General features: G+C 49.6%; 1 protein-coding gene across 7 annotated transcripts in view; it reads right to left on the bottom strand.

Annotated features, from left to right (window-relative positions):
* Positions 1 to 23,656, bottom strand: part of spega (striated muscle enriched protein kinase a) — a 341,612-nt gene that overhangs the window by 110,529 nt on the left and 207,427 nt on the right. For all 7 annotated transcript variants that reach the window (XM_069936009.1, XM_069936006.1, XM_069936008.1 and 4 more), the window contains 3 exons: positions 8,238 to 8,498; positions 3,061 to 3,219; positions 699 to 888 (listed from right to left, as the gene is read on the bottom strand). In XM_069936009.1, coding sequence (XP_069792110.1) covers positions 699 to 888; positions 3,061 to 3,219; positions 8,238 to 8,498 — 610 coding nt within the window. The remainder of the gene's footprint in view (positions 1 to 698; positions 889 to 3,060; positions 3,220 to 8,237; positions 8,499 to 23,656) is intronic.

Below are 23,656 nucleotides of genomic sequence, written 5' to 3'. Positions count from 1 at the left end.
TGAAAGAAAAATAGAAAGTTATGAGGTAGGGAGGGTTTAGTTTCTTTCTTGGTAGGTATACATCATGGGCCGAAGGACTTTTACTGTGTTCTGTGTTCTCAGAGACCAATATGCCCATGGAGAGGGTGGGTATGGTGGAATCTCATGTCAATCTAGTAGAGAGATGTATGGATATCTCAAGATGTCAATTTTAGATCACTGAAACCCAGAGTGAAGAGCAACTCCTGGATTTGAACCCGTCCCTGATGCTGCAATGGTCACGAATTACAGGAACACTCTCGGGACCACAATCATCGTCCTGCTGCTGGTGGGATCTTACTGTGCCCACATTAGAAGTCACACTCTGTCCTACACCTATTAAGTATGTCACTGCCTGCGATGTGGCATGGGGTGGGAGAGGGAGGTGGGTGCCCTGACTTGGTGGAAGGCACGATAGAATCTCGGAACAGCGAACAATCTCTTCATGGAACTCAGAGACTTCCACCAGCATCAGTGGGAGGAAAAAGATGGTTAACAATTCAGCTCTAACACTGCATTAAGGTTTGCGCTTTGTCCCAAAAATGTGACCATTCTTTTTCTTTCCCGATTTTGCTCGACCCCCTGACTTCCTCCAGCCGATGGTTTGTGCTCTAGTTTCCAGTGTCTGCAGTCTCTTGCACGTCATAACAATTCAGACCTTTCTCAGTGGCAGTGCTTACATGGGTGACGCAATTACAGGCCGGGGTTCCTCGACGTACAGCTCGGCGGAGCAGAAGGCATCGCCATGAATGTTCTGGGCGATGGCGGAGTACTCCCCTTCGTTCTCGGAGACTGCGTGCATGATGAGGAGCGAGTGCAGCCCCTGGTTCCTCACAATTCTCACCTCATCTGTCTCCACCACTTTCTCACCTGCCAGACAAAGAAGGAGACGTAAGATCACTGTGAGTTCACTGACTGGGAACGGCACCAACCTGGGGGTAACGACACCTCCATTTCCTCAGAAAGGTGAGGAAATTTGGCACGTCACCTGCATCTACAGGCGCACCACTGAAAGCATCCTGTCAGGGTGCGTCACTGCGTGGGACGGGAACCGCTCTGGCCAAGACCACAGGGACCTGCAGAGAGAAGTGAATGTGCCTCAGACCGTCAAACACACACACACACACACACACACACACACACGCACACTCACACACAGACACTCACACACGCGCGCACGCACGCACACTCACACACACACACGCACACTCACACACAGACACTCACACACGCGCGCACGCACGCACACTCACACACAGACACACGCACACTCACACACAGACACTCACACACGCGCGCACGCACGCACACTCACACACAGACACTCACTCACCTACACACTCACACATGCACACACACACACTCACACATACAAACACTTACACACACAGACATACACACACACACACACACACACATCCCTTCATAGGCTCCATCTCCACCTCCTGCCTCCTTAGAAAAGCATCCATCATATCAAAATACTCATCCCACCTTGGCCACAGTCTCTTCACCCCGCCCACCCCCCCAGTCTGGAAGTTTCACGAATGTGAGATCACACACTGCCAGATTGAAGGACAGTTCCTTTCCCACCATTATCAGGCATGAATGATCCCCATAATTATATTGCCTTTACTCCATGCCCACTGGAACCAGGAGCCCAGATTCACCGTTGGAACAGACAGGAGGCCGCGCGGCTGTGGAGGCCACGGGAATCCAGGAGGTGAATCCATGGACGCTCAGTGCGAAGGAACTCTCTTTTGATTCTCTACCTCTTATTGTTCGGGGCACTGGGTTAATGGCACCTCTTTGTGTGCCTTCACTCCAAGCAAAGGTTGACAAATTTAATGTATTATGTACGTGACAAGAACCTTGAACCTTAATTCTGCACTTTTGAACTGGGTCATACCTGTACTATTTGCAAATCAACCTCAATCACTGCATCCTGGTACGTGGCAATAAAGTTGAACTTGAATGGTGTCATTATCGGGGGCCCCAGCACCATGTTATGAGATCTGTGAGTCACCGCCAAGGCCAGCACTTATTGCCATTCCTTACTGTCTCCTGAATGAAAATGGAGGTGGCTTAACCTTTCAAACGCATCGTCCCAGCTCAGGACACACAGTTCAACACCAAAGGTCTCCTGACCATGTCTTTGCAAAGGTTAAAACCATTGACCCCAATGCTGAGACCAATCTTTACTTCCTAGTTCAATTAAGGGGTGTGTTTCACAAGGTGAATCACCATTTAATTGACCATTCCTACTTCACAAGATCACAGGATCCAGGAGCAGAAGTGGGGCCCATCGAGTCTGCCCTGCCATTCTATCACGAGCTGATCATCCTCCCACTCTGCCCCAATTTCCGGCCTTCTCCCCGTCACCCTTGATGCTCTGGAGTACTGTGGAGGCTCACTCAAAACGGAGATCAATGGGTTGGAGAGGCAGTTAGTGCCACGCTGTTACAGTACCAGTGACCGGGGTTCGAACCTGGCGCTGTCTGTACGTTATCTCCGTGTGTGCGTGAGTTTCCTCCCCGTCCTCCGGTTTCCTCCCACCCTTCAAAAAAAATTCCGGGATTGTAGGTCAATTGGGTGCATTTGGGCGGCATGGAATAGCCTGTTACCGTGCTCTACATCTAAATCTAAAATAGATTTCTGAATATGAAGGGACTCAACACGGAACCCATTTTGTACTATGTATAGGTTGACTTGTTTGGAAAGCACTTCCACTGTATCTTGGCGCACACAATAATAAGTATTCAATTCAATTCAAGCGAGATGGGGATCAGGCAGTAAAATGGGTCTGATATAGAAAATCAGCCATGATCTCTCGTCAAGGTGCAGTGATAATGTTTGTCTTGTAAACGTTCCAACTGGATAATTCACATCTAGTACAGCACGCAAGGTATGGCAGAGAAGAGTAGAGTTACAGGCCTTGATGAATGATGGAGCAAGCTGGAGGGGCTGTGAGGGGCGGGCGAGAACATCCCATGTGCTTTGGGCCTGAGCTGCAGAGCGGTTCCCTGCGAACACAGAGGGAGTTACCGAAATGCATCCAGATGACGGTGGGTGGAGGCGTGCCGCTCACTTTCACATCGAGGTGGGCGGTCCTGCCCTCGATCACAAAGACGTCTTCCAGCTTCCTGGTGAAGAGTGGGGGGACAGAGGGTGACACTGTAAGCCGGGCACTGCACGTCTTCTCATCTGGGAACACAGGAAGGACAGTCAGTGAACCGATGGCACATGTCAGGTGAACTCTGACAAGTTTGAGGTGTTGCACTGTGGTCAATGAAAGCAGGGCTGGACTTCCATAGGAAGAGTGTTGCAGAACATTGAGACCTAGGGGCACAGTGCATGGTTCCCTGAAAGTGGCCATTCAGGTCGTCAGGGAGTGAAGAAGGTGTTTGGAATTCAGTGGAGTATTAACCACAAATGTTGGGACTTCACGATTCATCTGTCCAAGATGTCGATGAGACCACACTTTGAGCAGTGAAATTCTGGTCACCCTACTACAGGATGGACATTAGGATGTGTAGAGGAGATTCACCAGAATGTTACCAGGACATTGTCTGCCCTACCACCTCTGGACCCTATCCCCAGCTTCTTGTCCCCTTTAAATACTCCTGGTGAGCTGATGAACCTGACATCGGTAGTGGGTAAGTTATTGGAAGGTGTTCAGAGAATCCAGATATTTAAATACTTGGATAGACAAGGATAGTTAACATGGCTTTGTGTAGTAGGTTGTGTTAAAACAGAGTTTTTTGAGGAGATTACCAGGAAAGACGATGAAGGAAAGGCCGTGGATGTTGTTTACATGGATTTTGGAAAGGCCTTGTCAAATTATTTGTAGTGTGGATTGTGGAGAGTCATGTGACCTCTCTGTCTGGAACCTGGTCAGAATGTGGATTGTGGAGGGTCGGTCATGATCTCTCCAATGAACCCGAGATTGGAACTGACCTCACCTACCCAATCAATGGTTAGATCTACCCACAGGTGAGGCTAACACGCGATTGGTTGAGCAGGATACATGAACAGGCCCTGCTTTGAAAAGCTACATACTGAGCCTGCTCATCCTCTTTTGCTGCGACCTCAAGACCATCAATGAAGTCCAGGCTGTCAGCCACGAGCAGGTTCAGGCAGCCGACTGGGATGGGCCTGTCCTGGATCTCGAGCCGTGGTCAATGCTTGAAACCAGGTTCATTTGATATACTTGTTTGTTATAATGAATTTACTGTTCATTGATGTGCTGTGCCTGTGGATGGAGGGGCATTGTGTGTTTAACCCTTGCATTCCCATTCAGGAATTGAGAATGTTTAGCAGTGATTTATTTGCACCCGATGTGTAGTTCTTTGTGTATTTTGCTGTGAATGCAAGTCTGTGCCCTTTTTGTGAATTCCCCAAAGCTCATAATATGTGTCCAGCTGTGATTCTCTTTTAACTTGTCAAACCTATTCTTAAACACCCTCTGACACAGCCTCCAACCTTATTGTTTCCCAACCCCGTACCACCCGTTTCTACCCAAGATCCACAAACCCAATTGTCCTGACAGAGCAATCGTGTTCGCGTGCTCAAGTTCCACCGAATTGGTCTTCGCTTACCTTGACTCGCTTTTGTTCCCCTGGTCCAGTCCCTCCCCACCTACATCTGGGATACTTCACATACCCTCCATCAATTCACCAACTTCCAGTTCCTTGAACTGAATGGACTCATATTTACCATGGACATCCAATTCCTATACACCTCCATTCCCCACAATGAAGGCCTCAAAGCCCTTCGTTTCGTTCTGGACAATAGGCCCAACCAGTCCCCCTCCACTACCACCCTCCTCCGGCTGGCAGAACGTCCTCACCCTCAATAATTTCTCTTTGACTCATCCTACTTTCTCCAGGTTAAAGGGGTGGCCACGGGTTCCCACATGAGCCCCAGCTATACCTGCCTTTTTGTGGGCTGTGTGGAGAAATCTATGGAACAAACGTACACAGGGAAGGCCCCTCAACTCTTCCTCCGCTACGTCGATGACCATTCTGTTGCTGCCCTCATGAAAAGCTCGTTGACTTCATCCACTTTGCTGCCAACTTCCACCCCCACCTCAAATTCACTTGGTCCATCTCCAGCAACACTCTCCCTTTCTTCGATCTCTCTGTCTCCACCTCAGGAGACAAACTCTCGACAGACATCGTCTACAAACCCACCAACTCCCACAGCTACCTCGTCTGCTCCTCTTCCCACCCCCCACCCCACACTCCACCCCGTCTCCTCTAAGGATTCCATTCAATTCTCTCCATTCCTCCGTCTCTGTCGCATCTGCTCCCACGATGAGGACGTCCATGACAGATCATCAGAGATGTCCTCCTTCTTCAAACAACGTGGCTTCCCCTCTACCACCATCAACTCAGTTCTCACCCGCATATCCTCTATTACCTGCACATCTGCCCTGGTCCTCTCCATCCCCACTCAGAAGGACAGGATTCCTCGTCCTCACCAACCATCCCACCAGACTCCACATCCAACACATCCTCTTCCACCATTTCCACCACCTACTACTACGTGATCCCACCACTAGACACTTATTCCCCTCTCCTCCCCTCTAGTGCATTATCTGTTGCTCCCGTTGTGGTCTCCTCTGTGTTGGAGAGACTGGACGCAGACTGGGAGATCACTTTGTCAGGCCCCTCAGCTCCATCTGTTGCAATAGTGTGGTGCAGTTGCCCATTTCAATTCCCCATCCCATTTCCTTGCTGGCATGCTTGTCTATTGTCTCATATACTGCCAGACAGAGACCACCATAAATTGGAGGAACAACACCTCATCGTCCGACTGGACACCATCCAACTGGACGGCGTTAATATTGACTTCTCTGGCTCTCGTTAAACTCCCTCCCCCACCTTCTTCCCCTCCCCCCACCCCGTCATCTCTCCATTTCCTCTCTCTTTTCACACAGACATGATAAATTCTACCTGGTCCCTTATCAGATCCAATGAACACCTTTTGTTGGTCTGGATTCCTCCCCCATTATTTAAATTCTGAGATTTCCTACTTCTGCCTTTTCTGAATTTACCTTGAAGAAGGGCTCAGGCCCGAAACGTCGGCGATAAATCTTTGTCTCCAATAGATGCTGAGAAGACCGGCTGGGTTCCTCCAACATTTCGGTCTGTTTACTACAATCTCAGTGTCTGTAGTCTAGTGTGTTTCACATTGAACACAACACTCCCATATGGGAGGTTGGTCAGGGAGGTTCAGTCGCTCAGTATCAGGATGAGGTAGGCAACTGGATTAGACATTTACATTGTGGTTGAAGCCAGAGAGTGCTTGTAAATGATTGCCTCTCTGACTAGAGGCCTGTAACTTGTGGAGCAGCTCAGGGTCTGGTGCTGGTTCCGGAATTGCTTGTCGTACCTTGATGAAGGGCTCAATGGCGGCATGGTTGATGTAACGGTCAGTGCAACACCTTTACAGTGCCAGCGATCGGGACCAAGCCTGGGTTCGAATCCTGCGCTGTCTGTAAAGAGTTAGTACGTTCTCCCTGTGTCTGCATGGGTTTTCTCCAGGGGCTCCCGTTTTTTCCCACACTTCAAAAATGTACCAGGGTGTAGGTTAATGAGATGTAAATTGGGTGGCATGGAATCATAGGGCCGAATGGCCTGTTACTGTGCTGTATATCTACATTTAAAGTTTAAATCTATATCAGTGACCTGAATGATAATGTGGTGAATAGGATCAACAAGTTTGCAGATGGGACTAAGATTGGAGACGTTGTGGACAGCGAGGAAGGTTTTCAAAGGTTGCAGAGGGATCTGGACCAGCTGGGAAAATGGGCAGTAAAATGGCAGATGGAGTTTAATGCAGACAAGTTGCATTTTGGAAGGGATGATCCAAGGTAGGACTTACACAGTTAACGGCAGGGATCTGCAGAGGGCCAGATGAACAGAGGGGTTTGGGAATACACATATATAACTCCTTGATTTGCAAGAGTGCAGAAAAATTTACAAGAATGTTGCAGGGACTTGGGGGACGGAATTATTTTTAAATTTAATTTTTAAAAAATTTTGATTAAAAAAAATTTTAGACGTACAGCACGGTAACAGGCCATTCCAGCCTGTGCCGTCCAATTTACACTCCCTTAGCCTACAACTCTTGGTACGTTTTGAAGGGTGGGAGGAAATCAGAGCCCCCAGGAAAAACCCACACAGACATGGGGAGAACGTACAAACTCCTTACAGACAGCGCGGGATTCAGTACCCGGCCCTGATCATTGGTGCTGTAAAGGCATCGAGCGAACCGTTACGCCAAGCATGCCGAGGGGAAGATTAAACAGGTTAGGTCTTTATTTGTGAAGTGTCGGAGAATGAGGGGAGATTTGATAGAGACTTACAAAGTTATATGGGGTATAGATTGGGTGAAAGGCAGCAGGCTTTTTCTATGAACATTAGGTGAGACAAGAACTGGAGGACAAGGGTCAATGGTGAAATACTCAAAGGGAACTTGAAGGGGAGCTTCTTCACTCACAGGGGGGTGGGAGTGAGGAACAAGATGCCAGCAGAGGTGGTAGGTATGGGCTCGATTTTGAAATTTGAGAAGATTAGACAGGTCTATGGAGGGATACGGCCCAGATGCAGGTCAGTGGGACGAGGCACAAAATTCTGCAAATTCTGGAGAAACTCAACATCCTTTATGTAGCATAGATGTAGATTCAGGATTGAGCTCTTCATCAGGGTATGAGCCAATTGTCGGCAGGCACCTGAGCAAAATGGTGGAGGATGGGCAGGGCGAGGAGCACGGTCCCACGGGCAAGAGGTGGACGTGGAAGGGAGGGCACTAGAGAAAACAGGTGAGAAGGACAGGAACAGCTCTCCGAATAGAGAGGGTGGGGGGAGGAATAGATGGCCGGAGAAGAGGGGGCAGGGGGGTGAGGCCAAAGTAGTGGGGGGGGGGAGATAGAAGAGGGAAGTCAGGGGGAGGGCCGAGAATTCAGAGGGGGGGGGATGGGTGGCTGGGAAAATCAGTGGTGGGCGAGAGTAGGGCTTTTTGAGGTTAGGAGGCACAATAACTGTATGTCACTGACTAGATGGGCTGAAGGGCCTGTTTCTGTGTGTTCTGTGGTTCTCGTGCCTGCTCAGGATTGCAGCATCTCCAGTTCCTGTGCTTAGCCAAAGCAGGAACATTGCCCTTTGAGACAGGGGTGCGGGGGAGTGTTCCTTGCCGTTGGGGTTCTGCTAGCTCACCTGTGGCCGTGCTGAGTTTGCAGGTGTAGACTCCAGAGTCATCCTCGTGCACTGACTTGAGGAGCAGCTTGCACTTCTTGCCGTCAAAGTGCATCTTGCAGTTGAGCAGGGCGGGCTGCACCAGCTTGCCATTGGTCAGCCAGTCGACATCGACATCTGGTGGCCCATGCACCTCACACTCGAAATAGGCGGTCTCGCCAGCATTCACCGTGACGTCCCGAGGTGGAGCCACAATGCCCAGCACCTTCACTTCACGCTGGCCTGCGAAGATACGGCAAGAAGCGGAGGCAAAGTTCATATTGTGTCTGCTCACAGCAGAGAAAGCCATTCAGCCCATTGAGTTCATTTCCATTACCCCAACTTCACCACTCCCCTCTCTTATCCCAATCTCACCCTCTCTGAATGATCTGCCCTCCACTCTCCCCACATCAATCCCAGCCTCACCATCAAACCTGTAGTCAAGGGTGGAGCTGTTATGGTCTGGGGCACTACTGAGGCCAGATGCCAGCTCCCAGACATGACCTCCTACTTACCCCTTCTGCAGGACCTCAAGCCACCATCTCCAACCTCATCACCTCCCTCCCATGACCTCCAACCTCATTATCTCCCATCCCTGCACTGCCTGGTTCTACCTTTTGCCCAAGATACATAAACCCAGTCATCCGGGTAGGCCCATTGTTTCTGCTTGCCCTTGTCCTACTGAACTAGTTTAATCTTACCTTGACTCTATCCTTTCTCCCCTGGTTCAATTCCTCCCCACCTACCTCCATGATGGGGAGGGATCTGACCGTTCGGTTGGACCTTGAAATGGGCGCAAGTTGACGTATGTTATTCCTGGCCTGCGCTCACTCCCCGACTTCGATCACTGGGCCCGCCACTGGCCTCAGTGTCCCAAAAATAGAACACATTCGGTGGCAGCGCTGTCTCAGTGCCCTTCCAGCCCGTGGCCGCTGCCATGTTGGTTGTCAAAATAAACAGCCTCTGGATCCCCTGGACCTGATGCGTTATTTTTATATTTACATATATTTTTCCTCATTTTAAAAAATTTATATTATATTTATCTTTCAATCGTATGCGTGGATTGTCATAAATAGGAAACCACCTAAATTTTAAAAAAATTTAAGCAATTCAAAGTCACACCCCTGAATTGAGTCCCTGGTTGAGTTTGTCGTTGAAGAGTCTGATGGTGGGTGGGGGGAGCAGCTGTTCCTGGACCCAGTGGAGCGAGTCTTGTGGCACCCAGACCTCTTTCTCCAATCACAAAGAAGGGTCGCCAGTGGCTATACTTTGTGAGGAGTTTGAGATTCGGTACGACACCGAAGATTCTCGAAAGCCTCTTCAGGCGAACTGGGGAGAACGTTCTGGCTGGTTGCATCGCTGTCTGGTTCGGAGGAGCCAACTCTAAGGAAAAATTCTAGAGGGTTGTGAACTCGGCCTGCGACATCACGGACACCAGACTCCACTCCGTCTACAAGAGGCGGTATCTAAAGAAACCCCCCACCAGCCAGGCCATGCCCTCTTTACTCTGCTACCGTTGGGAAGGAGGCCGAGGAGCCTGAAGACGAGCACCCAGTGGCACAAGGGCAGCTTCTTCCCCTCTGCCATCAGATTCCTGAATGGACATTGAATCACAGACACTGCCTCACTTTGTCTTTTTCTTGCACTATTTTTATTTATTTTGTAAGGTGGTTTATATAAATATTTGCCCTGTGACGCTGCCGCAAAACATCGAATTTCATGACACATTCACAACCATCCTGATTCTCCCTCCAGTCTATCTAACCCAACCAGATAATATCTGCTCACCTTTGCTTCCATCTGCTCACTCAGGACCCTCAGCACTGCCCATTGGTCTGACCCTCACTCCTCGCTGCTGGTGGTTTACACCGTCCATTCTCCACCTTCTTTCAGCTGTAGCCCCCTCAGGGCTCTACTCATAGTTTATGGGGCCCCGTTCCCTTTCAAATTGAACTGGTTTCTTCAGAACTTCTCTCCTACCCACTAAATTTAAAAAATATGTTTTCGCTCCAATGCCCCCCATACTGTGGATCCCAGAATGGGGAGCAGTGGGGGGGGTAAGGGGATCAGCTATGGCTCCCTTGAAAATGGCTGCTCTCAACTGCAGCCATTCTCAACTGCCCTCCCGGTATGGGGGAGGGGGCAGAGCATACAGAAGTAAAAGCCTTGTTTTTGATGTTTTATGTAGTTGGTAGGAGTGTGGAAGAAACCAAGACAGGGAAGGGGGCCCATAAATTTGGAACAGAGCCCTTGGTGGTGGCGGGGGATGGGGGGTGGTGGTGGAATAGCCGTCACTAAAACCAATCTGACACCTTGCTTCTACTTCGCTGTGCTCTGGTAGAAGCAGGAGATGATCCACGGGAAACACAAGGGATTACCAAGGCTGGGAACAGGGGAAAAATGAATCTGGTGGAGGAACCAGGAGGTCAGGTAACATTGTCCCCACACTTCTGCTATTAATCTTGCTCGATCTGTGTAATACGCCCGGCTTGGCTTGTCTGGATAGCATGCAAAACAAAGTTTTTCACTGTATCTCAGTACAAGTGACAATAAACAATTTAATTAAGATGGAGTGAAGGCCAGGCATTGGTCCTTTTGAGTTCATCCTGACCATGAACTATGCACTTATACTGATTGGACTCTTCCCATGCTTCCCACATCTCATCAATTTCCCCCCCCCCACCCCCCATCCCCCCAGATTCTATCACTGACCTGTTGGGGCAATTGCAGTAGCCAACTGATGCAGTGACTCGCCCGTATTTTGGATGTGGGAGGAAACCAGAAGTCCCAGGGGAAACTCACGTGGTCACAGGGAGAATGTGCAAACTCCACACAGAGCCGATGGTGGGGATTGAACCTGGATCTCTGGAGCTGTGAGGCTGCTGGAGCCTCTGTGCTACTCTCTATATATTCTCAAAGGGTCAGAGCTGTGGGGCCATTGGAGACTGGAACCAGGTATTGGAGCTGGGATTCTAGAGGGTGCTGAGGGCAAGATGGCCTCCCAAAGGGGCTTCGGGCACTGATCGTGTCGGAGGTTTAGGTCTGGAGCTCAGGCGACTGATGGATCGAACAGGAGTCTGTGCGACTGCAGAAGTTGCAGGAGGGGCTGGAGGCGAATCCACCGACACTCAGCACCTCTGACGGGACTCTCCTTTGCTTCTTTCTCCTATTGCTATCTGCAAATTTGCCCATGACACCATGGTTGTCGGCAGAATCACAAATGGCAACGAGGATGTGTACAAAAGGGAGATAGATCAGCTCATTGAATGGTGTCACAACAACAACCTTGCCCTCAACGTCAGCAAAACCAAGAAGATGATTGTGGACTTCAGGAGGAAATCAGAAGAAGTCCTCATCGAGGAGTCAGCAGGGAAGAGGTTCAAGAATTTTGAATTCCCGGGCTGTCAGCATCTCTGAGAATGTTCTAGGGCCTCCATGTTGATGCAATCATGAACACTCATCCATGGCTATACTTCGTGAGGAGTTTGAGGAGATTCGGTACATTACCAAAGTCTTGAAAACTTCTGCAGGTGAACCGTGGAGAGCATTCTGGCAGGTTGCATCACTGTCTGGTACAGAGGCACCAACTCTCAGGAAAGAAAAATACTCCAGAGGGTTGTTAACTCAGCCTGCAACATCACAGGTGCCAGATTTCACTCCAACAAGGACGTCTACAAGAGGCGATGTCTCAAGAAAGCAGCCTCTATCCTCAAAGACCCCACCACTCAGGTCATGCCCTCTTCACTCTGCTACCCTCGGGGAAAAGGTACAGGAGCCTGAAGACGAGCACCCAGTGGCACAAGGACAGCTTCTTCCCCTCCGCCATCAGATTCCTGAATGATCAATGGACCACAGACACTGATTCACTTTGACTTTCTCTTATTTTTACACTATTTATTTGGAAGGGTCGTTCACAAAGATGTTTGGACTGTGACGCTGCTGTCAAACAATGATTTTCGTGCCACGTTCATGACAATAAATTCTGATTCCAATTCTCTTGTTAGGGGCGCCGGGCAATGCTCACCGGCAACTTTGCTTACCTTATTAGATTAGATCCAACTTTCTTGTTATTGTGCCAAGTACAGCTACTAAGCCAATGAATTGCAATCAGAGGTACAGAGAATTGTGTTATTTACAAGGAACTGTGAATAAAAGTCAGTGCTCCAGGAAACAAACACGTATAAAAGTACTGACAGTTAAATAAGGGTGCACTGGGATTTAAGGTTCAGCAGGGTTACAGCCTCAGGAAAGAATCTCTCCTTGAGCCTGCAGGTTCAGGAGTGGAGGCTCCTGTAGCGTCTACCAGATGGAAGGAGAGTAAAAAGTCCATGGTTGGAGTGAGATGCTCTTCGCCCTGCCCAGGCAGTGCTCCTGATGGATGTTCCCAAGGGTGAGCAATTGGGTGCCGATAATCTGCTGGGTATTTTTCACCACCCGCTGGAGTGCTTTATGGTGTGATATGGGAAAGTTGTCGTCCCACACTGAGATGCTGTAGGTGAGAATACTCTCAGTGGTACAGCGGTAAAAATCCATCAGTATCCTTGGACAGAGGGGAGCTTTCTTCATGCTCTACAGGGAGTAAAGGCGCTGTTGATCAGGATGGAGGAGTTCAGGGACCAGGTGAGATCATTGGAAATGTGGATACCAAAGAATTTGAAGCATGATACACATCCCACCACAACTCCATTGATGACAGACAAAAATTGAAGTATATCATGTACATTTCATTTTAAATATATTATCACATGAGAATAAAAATGTGCCTTTGAACCTTTAGCCCTGAGCAGGGACCCTGCCATCATTCGAGGGTATTCTTGGCTTTAAACTGGGACCAGCTGGCGATGCCACATCCATCTCCGATTGGGGGAGGTCTCCAGCACCAACCTGGTGCACCAGGCACTCGGCTGCAGGCTCGGGAGGGGTATTTCTGGTCTGCACCAGCCTGAAACCCCATTTGTCGGGAAAGTCCAACAACCACCTGTGGGGCCCAGCAAGATCCACATGCAGATGCCTAACCCTGTCCCAGCCAGGGGGTTGTTCATGAGGCACTCAAACTCAGATGAGGCTCCTTACCATTACTGTTGGGCAATCTTTAGGTGGGCTTCCAGCTGATATTTCAGTGGACATTGTGCCGATTTCACTCCATCGAGGGGATGTCAAGGATCAACTGAGGAAACGCAATCTTCCTCACTAACAATGAGGGGAAAAGAGTTCCTTGGAGTTTTGAAAAACAAGGGGTGACTTTAATCCAACCTATAAGATCCTCAGGGGGCTGGTGGCGAAAGATGTCGAGACGTTTCCTTACAAGTGGGAAAGCCACAAACAAGGGAACACAGTTACACAGCCTGCTTATTGAAACTAAAGTGTGTACAAATATCTTCTCTCGGAGACCGTAAGACATAAGAGCAGAAATAGGCCATTCAGCCCATCAAGTCTGCCCCACCATTCAATCATGAGCTGGTCTATTTTCCCACTCAGCCCCACTGCCTGGCCTTCTCCCCATAACCTTTGATGCCCTGGCTAATCAAGAATATCTCAATCTCTGCCTTAAATACACCCAATGACCTGACCTCCACAAACACCCATGGCCACAAATTCCACAGATTCACCGCCTTCTGGCTGAAAAAATTCCTCTGCATCTCTGTTCTAAGTGGATGCCCTTCAATCCTGACATTGTTCCCTCTTGACCTCGACCCTCCCATCCTGGGGAACAATCTTTCTATATCTACTCTGTCCATGCCTTTCAACATTCAAAATGCTTCAATGAGATCCCCCCTCATTCTCCTAAATTCCAAAGAGTCCAGGCCAAGACCCATCAAACCTTCCTGATATGATAACCCTTTCATTCCCAAAATCATCCTTGCGAACCTCAAAGAGGTGACTCTCTGGAACTGTCTACTCCCGGGGGAGGTGGAAGCTGAAACGTTAGATCGAGTTAAGGTGGAGGTGGATAATATTTGAAAGATTGAAGAACTGAGGGTTATGGGGAACTGGTGCAGGAGAGTTGAAGTCTGCATAGACCTGCCATGAACATACTGAATGGCGGCAGAGCTGAGGAGTCCAAAGGCCTCTCGGTCTTCTTTCCTGTGATCTTGTGGAGCAGCTGGGTTCGAAGCAGGCAAATGCCTCTTGATCCTGCTCAGCCATGAATAAGGCCTTTGTTTTGTACAGCACAGAATCAGGCCCTTCAGCCAAGCTGGCCAAGCTGCTCCATTTGACCGCATTCAGTCCATATCCCTGTCCACCACAAACTGTCGTTACAATTGTTCTCGCCTCTGCCACTACCTCTGACAGCTTGTTCCACCGACCCGCCGCCCTGTCTATGGAAAAGTTGCCTCTCAGATCCCCTTTCCTCGTGCACAATGATCCAATACCTTCTGGTTTTAGACTCCCCTACCCTAGGGAAATAGACCATGAGTGATCTGACTGTAACCAAGACACTGTATTTCGTTGCTTGGTTATCGAGAATTTTGCCTCCTCCACCTTCAAACTCTGCCTCCACTACGTTTATGGGAAAGGGGCTCTAAAGGCTCACGGCTGCCTGAGAGAGAAATTTCACCTCATCTCGGCCTTAAATGACGACCCCTTATTTTTAAGTCGTGATCCTTGTTCTATATTCTCTAATGAGAACTCATCTCCATGTCCACTTTGTGACAACCCCTTGAGAAAGGAAAGGGAAAGACGGGCAGGCGGACCCTTGGGAAAAATATTTGGATGGAAACTACACTTGGACCCCTTGGGAGGAATTCTCCAGAATCACTGGAATAAACCATGGAGTTGTGCAGAACAGCAATGGGCTCCTCTTGACTGAGTTCATCCATTACAATTTCCCTGCTTTAGCCTATGTCTCTCCACTCCTTTCCTATCCAACTAGCTGCCCACATAGCTTTTAAATGATGTAATCATACCTGCCTCTGGTCACCTGCTCCTTCCAGACATTCACTACCCACTGCGTGGAAACCCTTCCCCCTCAGATCCCCTTTAAATTTCTCCCCTCTCACCTTAAACCCCTTCCAGACCTCCCTGCCCTGATAAAAGATTCCAGCTACCATAACTACATCATGATTTATAAACCTCTGTGAGGTCATCCCTCAGCCTCCTACCCTCCAGTGAGAAGGAACCCATGCTAACCAATCTCTCCTTTTGACTTCATTCCCCACCACATCCTGGAGAATCTCTTCTGCACTCACTCTACTGCTACCAGACATTGCACTGCTGTTAATCAGCGATGGTGAAGTGAGGGAAATGTGCACCCTGCTCTGTCCCTCTTCAAATAAAACATGGGAATCTGTAGGCACTGTGGTTGAAGTAAAAACACAATGCTGGAGAAACTCAGCAGCCTTCACCCACTCTCGCCCCCCCCTACCCCCGCCACCTTCACCTGTAACCCCAGGATGTGCCACAATTGCGCCCACACCTCCTACCTCACCACTATTCGGGGCTCCATACCAAGTCCTTTCAAGTGAAGCCACACTTCCCTCGTGTATCTGCGGAATTGATCTACTGCATCTGGTGCTTCCATTGTGGTCTTTTCTACATCGGAGAGACTGGGCACAGACTGGGAGATCACCTTCGCTCTGTCCGCACCAGTGACAGAGACCTCCCAGTGGCCGACCACTTGCTGACATGTCTGCCCATGGTCTCATCTACCATCTCACCCAGACCACCCGTAAATAGGAGGAGCAACACTTGATTTTCCCGTCTGGACACTGTCCAGCCGGACAGCATTAACATTGACCTCTGGTTTCTGCTAGTCCACTCCCCATTATCCCTCCCTTTCCTTTTCCCCACCTTCTTTCCCTTAGCTCTTCCCCCCCCCCCCTTTTGCTGTTGTGCCCACTCTCCCTGATCTACCTATTACCTCCTGCCTGTGGGACCGGGCTCCTCTCCCTGCCCCCCACCATTTTGTCTGGGCACCTGCCGACATTTAGCTCACACCTCGATGAAGGGCTCAAGCCCGAAACGTCGGTTATGTGTCTTTATCTTTGCTACATAAAGGCCCCACTGAGTCTCTCCAGCGTCGTGTTTTCACTGGTCTCCCTGTACCCCACTGTGGAATTACACCATTATCGAGGACTTCCTATCTGGTTCCTGGATAGATGAGGGAAAGAACATCCTAGCATTTTATTCCTGTCACACAGGTAGAAGAAATAACACCATGACTTGTTCAATTCATTTTATTGTATTTTTCAAACTAAGAGTTATATGTTCCTATTCTTCCAAGTTGCGACAGTATCTTGACAGACAAGGTTCAATACACCAACAAGAGTGACCAAAGGCATTGGTAAGACTGGGACTCACCATCCTCAACATGACCAAAGCACCAAACAGCTTCCTTAAGGAAGTTCCGTCCTCCTCAGCTGAGGGTCCCTGCAGGCAGTCCGTATCCCGGCTCACAAGCTGGACCCTAGGCTTTGGTCCCTGGATCATAGCGCTGTCGCATCCGAGCCACAGCTTGGGCAGTGAACACGGTCACTGAGCTGCAGTCTGACAACCCCATCAGGAACACAGTCAGTAACAGGGGAGCAGTTTGTACCACAAGGTGTGACAAATATACATATTCATCGGACAACACCTCGGAAAGGTTCTGCTGAGGCAGTGACCCAGGTGGATGTTATGTAGGATGTAGCCCAGCGGGAGATGATATCCCAGCACAGATTGCACACTGCCAAGTTTGGATGTGTTAGAAAAAAAGTAACAAAATGCTGGAAAATAAGATTAAAATGCATGATGTGCTTCATTTTTTTGGAGCATATAGGAGGGAGGCCATTCAATTCATCTGGGAATGAGCAAACACTGCAGCTAAATGTGCTCCCACCACCTTGGTAGGAAGGGATCTCTGGTCACGGCATTTCACTCCACGTCCTCTGTTCATTGTCCTTAGTCCATGCGCGAAACCATTTGAATGCTATGATCCTCCTTGCCCTGAGCAAAGCCTTCTCCGGTCTCTATGCAGAACAGAAGGACCTCAACCCTGGCACAGCTTTCAAACTTAAATTTAGACGTGATTTTAGACAGTCAGCACAGTAACAGGCCCTTCCAGCCCACGCTGCCCAAATACCCCATTTAACCTACAGCAACCACCCACCCCCCTCCACACGCATTGGAGGAAACCGGAGCATCCGGGGAAAACCCACACAGACAGGAGGAGGACGTATAAGTTCCTTACAGACAGCACCAGATTTGAATCGGGGTCCCTGCCACTGTATAGCACTGTGCTAACTGCTACTTTAACCAGGCCTACTCTAACCATTCAGACCTACTCGTTTCCCCCTCCACCCTCTTCAAGCCTTTGATGGTTTTCCTCAGGTGCGTCGTTCTGAGTGGGAAGGAAGTCAAGGTCTCGGATCCAGCCAATCACCCCTACGTCATAACAGTGCAGATACAGGCCCTTCGACCCATTTACTTTGTGCCAACCACACATTGACTCCAATTCCAATTTACTCTCCCCACATTCCCATCAGCTCTCCCCAGATTCCACCCCTCAGGGGACGATTTACAGCAGCTAATTAACCCACTGATCGGCACGTCTGTGGGATGTGAGAGGGAACCAGAGAACCCGGCAAAGCACAAGCAAACTCGGCGCAGACAGTGAGGTCAGGATCAAACCCAGGCCTTTGTAGCTGTGGGACTCCAGCGCCCCCCGCTGCATCAACCCAATAGATTACCAATGACCTTGCTCTGCCTAGGTGGTTTGTTAACCTCCGTAATTCCATCTCAATATTGCCCTTAACCCTCTCCTCACCTCCAGCCCAGTCTCCACCTGCCTCCCGTGGTTCTACGTTCTGAATGCCATCCGTTTATTTGACACTGTGTTGGAGTCAATAGGATCAGGATCAAATTAATAACAGGACAAGTATCCCTGAGGCTGGCAGGATTAATGCTGAACGGGGCCATTCTCTTGAAGGTTTCCAAACATTCTGATGCCCATTTTTTAATTTAATTCCCCTTTGCTTGGTGGCCAATGTTTGCCATAGGATCTTGGCCAGGTGGACAGAGGAATGGTTGATAGAATTTAATAGAGAGAAATGTGAGGTGTTGCATTTTGGGAGGTCTAATGCGAATGGGAGGGATCCAGGAGTATTGGCACATTGTTCCTTAAAAGAGCCCTCATAGGTAGACAAGGTCAAAAAGGCTTGGAGCACACACATCAGTCGGAATATTGAGAGTGCAGAGGTTGGGGGGCCATGTTACAGTTGTAGGAGACGTTGGAGAGGTCCCATTGGGAGAAATGTATTCAGTTTTGGTCACCGTACTGTAGGAAAGATGTTGTCGAGCTGGAAAAGGTGCAGAGAAGATTGAAGGGCATGTTGCCAGGACTTGGAGGGTGGGGGGAATGCCTGAGCTACAGGGGGAGGTGGAGCAGACTGGGGCTTTATTCCCCATAGCGCAGGAGGATGAGGGGAGATCTCACGGAGGGGGACAAGATCATCAGAGATTGGACGAACGCAAAGTCTTTTGCCCAGAGTATCGGTGGCCAGAGGTGAGGGAAGAGATTTAACAGGAATCTGAGGGGTAATGCTTTTACACAGAGGGTGGCGGGTGTGTGGAACGGGCTGCCAGAGGTGGGGTTGAGGTGGGGACTATGCATAGTTGGGCAGATATGTGGAAAGGATGGGATTGGAGGAATATGGGTCAAACAGAGGCAGGTGGGACTTGTGTGGGTGGGGCATTTAGATTGATGTGGACAAGTTGGGCCAGACAGCCAGCTTCTAGAACTCTATGGACTTTCTGTTCAGTTCTTGGTTTTTAATCTAGAACATTGGGGCAGGATATTTGAGCTGAGCAGATGCCAAAAATAAACCAGTTGGGTTCTCCAGTGCTGATGCAGATATTTACAGGGACTGAGAGGGATTTGAGGGCCAGCTGGATAAACACAAGGAGGTGGCACGGGGAGAGTTCCAGATGGGCAGAGGATTAGAGACATCAGCATGGAGAAGATGGGCTGAACAACCTAAATGTTGTATATCCAAAGTAAATGCCATCGGCTCAGTGTACAGAACAAAATCAAAGGAAGTCAGGGCCATTCGGCCCATCTAGACTGTTCCACCATTTAACCAGATCAGTGCAGAATTAGAGAACACAGGCTCAAGATTTAGGGAAGTAATTCAGAGATGAGAAAGAACTGCTTCTTCCAGAGAGCATTGAAGCTGTGGAATTCTCCGCCCAAGGAAGTAGCAGAGAGGCTGCCTCGTTGAACGTATCTGAGACACAGGAGGAGAGGTTTTCGCAGAGTTGGTGAATTAAGGGTTGGGGGTTCAGGCAGGTATGTGGAGGGACAACATGTTTCTGCCACATGAAGGAATTTTCTTCACTACTATTCACGATTAGTCAGAGCCACTGGCCTAGTCTCCCCTCGGAATATGATTGCATCAATCGCTGTGGGATTTAACCCCTGGAGTCCAGACATGGCGGGGGTGCGGTTGGGGGTGGGAGGTGGAGGTGTGTGGGGGATGTAGGGGTGAGTGGGTGCATGTATCTGTGTGTGTGTGTGTGTTGGTGTGGGGTGGGGGGGGTGTATGTGTGGGGTAGGTGAATGAGGGTGAGTGGGGGGTGTGTGTGTGTGCAGGGGTGTATGTGTGGGGTGGGTATATGAGGGTGTGTGTGGGTGAGAGAGTGTTTGGGGGTGTGTGAGTGTGTGTGGGTGGAAGTGTGGGGGGTTGTGGGTGTGTGGGGCTGTGTGTGTGGGTGGGAGTGTGGGATGTGTGTGTGCGTGCAGGGGTGTATGTGTGGGGTAGGTGAATGAGGGTGAGTGGGGGTGTGTGTGCGCAGGGGTGTAAGTGTGGGGTGGGTATAGGAGGGTGTGCGTGGGGGTGTGAGAGTGTTTGAGGGTGTGTGAGTGTGTGTGGGTGGAAGTGTGGGGGGGTTGTGGGTGTGTGGGGCTGTGTGTGGGTGGGAGTGTGGGATGTGTGTGTGGGTGGGAGTGTGGGATGTGTGTGTGCGTGCAGGGGTGTATGTGTGGGGTAGGTGAATGAGGGTGAGTGGGGGTGTGTGTGCGCAGGGGTGTAAGTGTGGGGTGGGTATAGGAGGGTGTGTGTGGGGGTGTGAGAGTGTTTGGGAGTGTGTGGGTGTGTAAGTGTGTGTGGGGGGTTGTGGGTGTGTAGGGGGTTGTGGGTGTGTGGGGCTGTGTGTGTGTGGGTGGAAGTGTGTGGGGGGGTGTGGGGGTGTGTGTGTGGGGGTGTGTGTGTGTGGGGGAAGGGGGATGTGTTTATGTCATGGATATGCTTGTATGCTCTGTGTCTGCACAGAAGCCGTATTATCAATGAGGCTGTGACAGTAAGCCAGTGACTGTGAAGCCACAGCTTTACGTGTGGTACAGGGAGGAATGGAGGGTTAGAGCTGCCACCTTCAATGGGAAACCTTTAAACGAGCCTTCCTCTGCTCTCTCCATGGATGCAGAAGTCCCACTGACACCCTCTGGAAGACTCTCTCTGGAGACTTGGGCCAACATTTAATCCTCATCAATTCTAATAATACTGGTTTGTGGCAGGACCACCCTGATGGTGTGATGACCCACACAGCAATGCACTCCAATACCAAGATTCTGTCAGACGCAGGGAATTTGACAGATCCCACTTATTCACAGGCAAGACACTTTTCTCCAATGAGTCAAAGTTCGGTGTAAGGGTTGGGACAGTGGACCAGTACCCAGGATGTACCCAGGGAGTCTTCCAAGAGAAATTGTGCCCAGATGCTGTTTTACAGGATAAATTACACTCTCCAGCAGCAACTGAGCTATTCCCAGCAGATCAGGCACAAACACATTTCGAGAGACATGATACTGAGCACAAGGGTTATTCAATTACAACCCAATGACAGATGAACACAGGCTGGGGTTGAGCTCCATGTTGCAGTAACTAATGGTCCAAGCTCTAGAGTTTGAGGAACCACTGAGCTCCATCATTGAGCTACCTTCTGAGTAAAATCCAGTGGGCGCACATAATGTTGTAATGCACAAGGGTCTTTGAATGGAATAGCTGTGATCAATTTAATCTGGAGGTGCGTCTACTCATTATGTGGTCAGGTGATGGCTTTCGGACAGTTTTCTCTTCAACTTTGGTTCGGCCACATCTAGAATCCTCGACGCAGTTCTGGTGACCACACGTCAGGAAGATGTGGAGGCTATGGAGAGGGTGCAGAAGAGACTCGCCAGGATGTTGCCTGGATCGGTATGTATTTGTTGTCAGAAAAGGTTGGCAAACTCTGGTTGTTTTCATCAAAGGGGGAGACCTGATGAGAGGAGTTGATAGGGTGGATAGTCTTTTTTTCCCCAGAAAAACTAGAGGGTATTGCTTTAAGGTGCTAGGGCGTATGTTTAAAGGGGATTTCTGGAGCAAGGTTATTTTGCATAGAGTGGTACGTGCCTGGCAGGTGGTGGACGCAGCATTTAAAAGGGATCTAGGCCAGTCATTCTCAAACTTTTCTCGGCAATAGCCCCACTAGGTGTCTGGACAACGTTTATGGATCCTGTTCCCCGTGAAGCAGTCAAGTTTTGGTTTCTTCAGTGGTTTCCCTCCTACCGACTGCATAAAAAATATTTATGTTGCACGAGGTGAAAGAAAACAAGGCTGTGGCCCTCGGGGTGGTGTCGGGCAGGGAAAGGAGGCACATCCAAGCCACGTGCAGACAGGTGGGATTCGTTTAGATTAGCATCATGGTGGCCACAGATTTAGTGGGGCTGAAGGGCTTGACTGACATTTGATGGACAACAGGATTAATTTTCTGACGCCAATTATTCCAGAGCAGTCTTGCGTGTTGACGAGCAGAGGCGGGGGGTGGCACAAAAGCAGGCACGATTCCTCCACTCATTGAAAGAGCCACAGAGGGTCCTTGGGGCTGACTACCTAGGAAGTGAGGGAAGAAACTGCAGGAGTCCTGGGTGAGATATTTGCAGCCTCGTGATGTGTGGGTGAGGTGCCAGATGACTGGCGGGTGGCTCGTGAGCAAAAGGATGGAAGGATAAGCCAGGGAGCTTAACGTCAGTGGTGGATAGGTCACTGGAGGGGATTCCAAGAGACAGGAAAGGCAAGGCAAGGAGTGACAGACAGTGTGAGGGAAATTTGAGTTACCAAGAAGATTGATGACAATGGGGGCAGTAGATATTGCCTGTGTCAGCGGTTCTCACGCACATACCACCTTAAGTAGTCCCTTACTCAGGCCAACAACAACTTGGCCCTTAACCCTCAGAAGACCAAGGAGATCATTGTGGACTCCAGGTGTGCGGGAAGCCACGCTCTTGCCCCTATCTCCATCAATGGAGCTGTGGTGGGACGTGGATCAAGCTTCAAATTCCTTGGTGTCCACATTTCCAATGATCTCACCTGGCCCCTGAACTCCTCCATCCTGATCAACAGCGCCTTTACTCCCTGCAGAGCATGAAGAACGTTCCCCTCTGTCCAAGGATACTGATGGATTTTTACTGCTGTACCACTGAGAGTATTCTCACCTACAGCATCTCAGTGTGGGACGGCACTGTCCCATATCGGACCATAATGTAGTGCAGCGGGTGGTGAAAACTGCCCAGCGGATTATTGGCACCCAATTACACACCATCGAGGACATCTGTCTGGGCTGGGCGAAGAGCATCGTCAAGGATGCATCTCACCCCAACTGTGGACTTTTTACTCTTGTCCCATCCGGTAGGCGCTACAGGTGCCTTCACTCTCGAACCAGAAGGCTCAGGAAGAGCTTTTCCCCCCAAAGCCGTGATGTTACTGAACCTTAAATCCCAGCGCTGAGTGGTCCTGCGCTCACACTGTACTGTCAGTCCTTTTAGAATTGTTTGCTTGATGAATGCACTTGTTTTTTTATGCAGTTATTTGTATAGAGCACGATTTGTTAACTTCACTGACTTTGTATTGTACTTGGCAACCATGACAATAAAATCCACTAACCACACAGCACTTAAGGCCTAGGATGTCATCGGTGCTCTGTGGCTAGTAAGGGGTTACTTAAGGTGGTATGTGAGGGGAAAAAGGTTGAGAACCACTGGTCTACGTGGACTTTAGCAAAGCCTCTGACAAGGTCTCACTTGGTAGGAGGGTCCAGAAGTTCAGGGAGCACAGTTAGTACACAATGATGTTATCGCAGCAGTAATCAGGCCAGGGGTTCGAGTCTGTAAGGAATTTGTATGCTCTCCCCGTGTCTGTGTGGATTTTCTGCCTGTTCAAAATGTACCGGGGGTTATAGGTCAATTGTGTGTATTTGGGTGACATATGGGCTGAAATGGCCTGTACTCATGCTGGAACTTTTCTCTCTAAAGTGCAGAAGGATGAGAGGAGACTTGATAGAGGTCGACAAGATTCTGAGAGGCATCGATAGGGTGGATGGACAGTACCTGTTTCCCAGGGCAGGATCAGCAAACACCAGAGGACACGGGCACAAAGTGAAGGGAGGGAAGT

Source organism: Narcine bancroftii, chromosome 4 (genome assembly GCF_036971445.1).
Source record: "Narcine bancroftii isolate sNarBan1 chromosome 4, sNarBan1.hap1, whole genome shotgun sequence".
In the NCBI taxonomy this organism is placed as follows: Eukaryota; Metazoa; Chordata; class Chondrichthyes; order Torpediniformes; family Narcinidae; genus Narcine; species Narcine bancroftii.
Note: the sequence above shows the minus strand (reverse complement) of the source record. Positions and strands in the feature narration are given on the sequence as shown.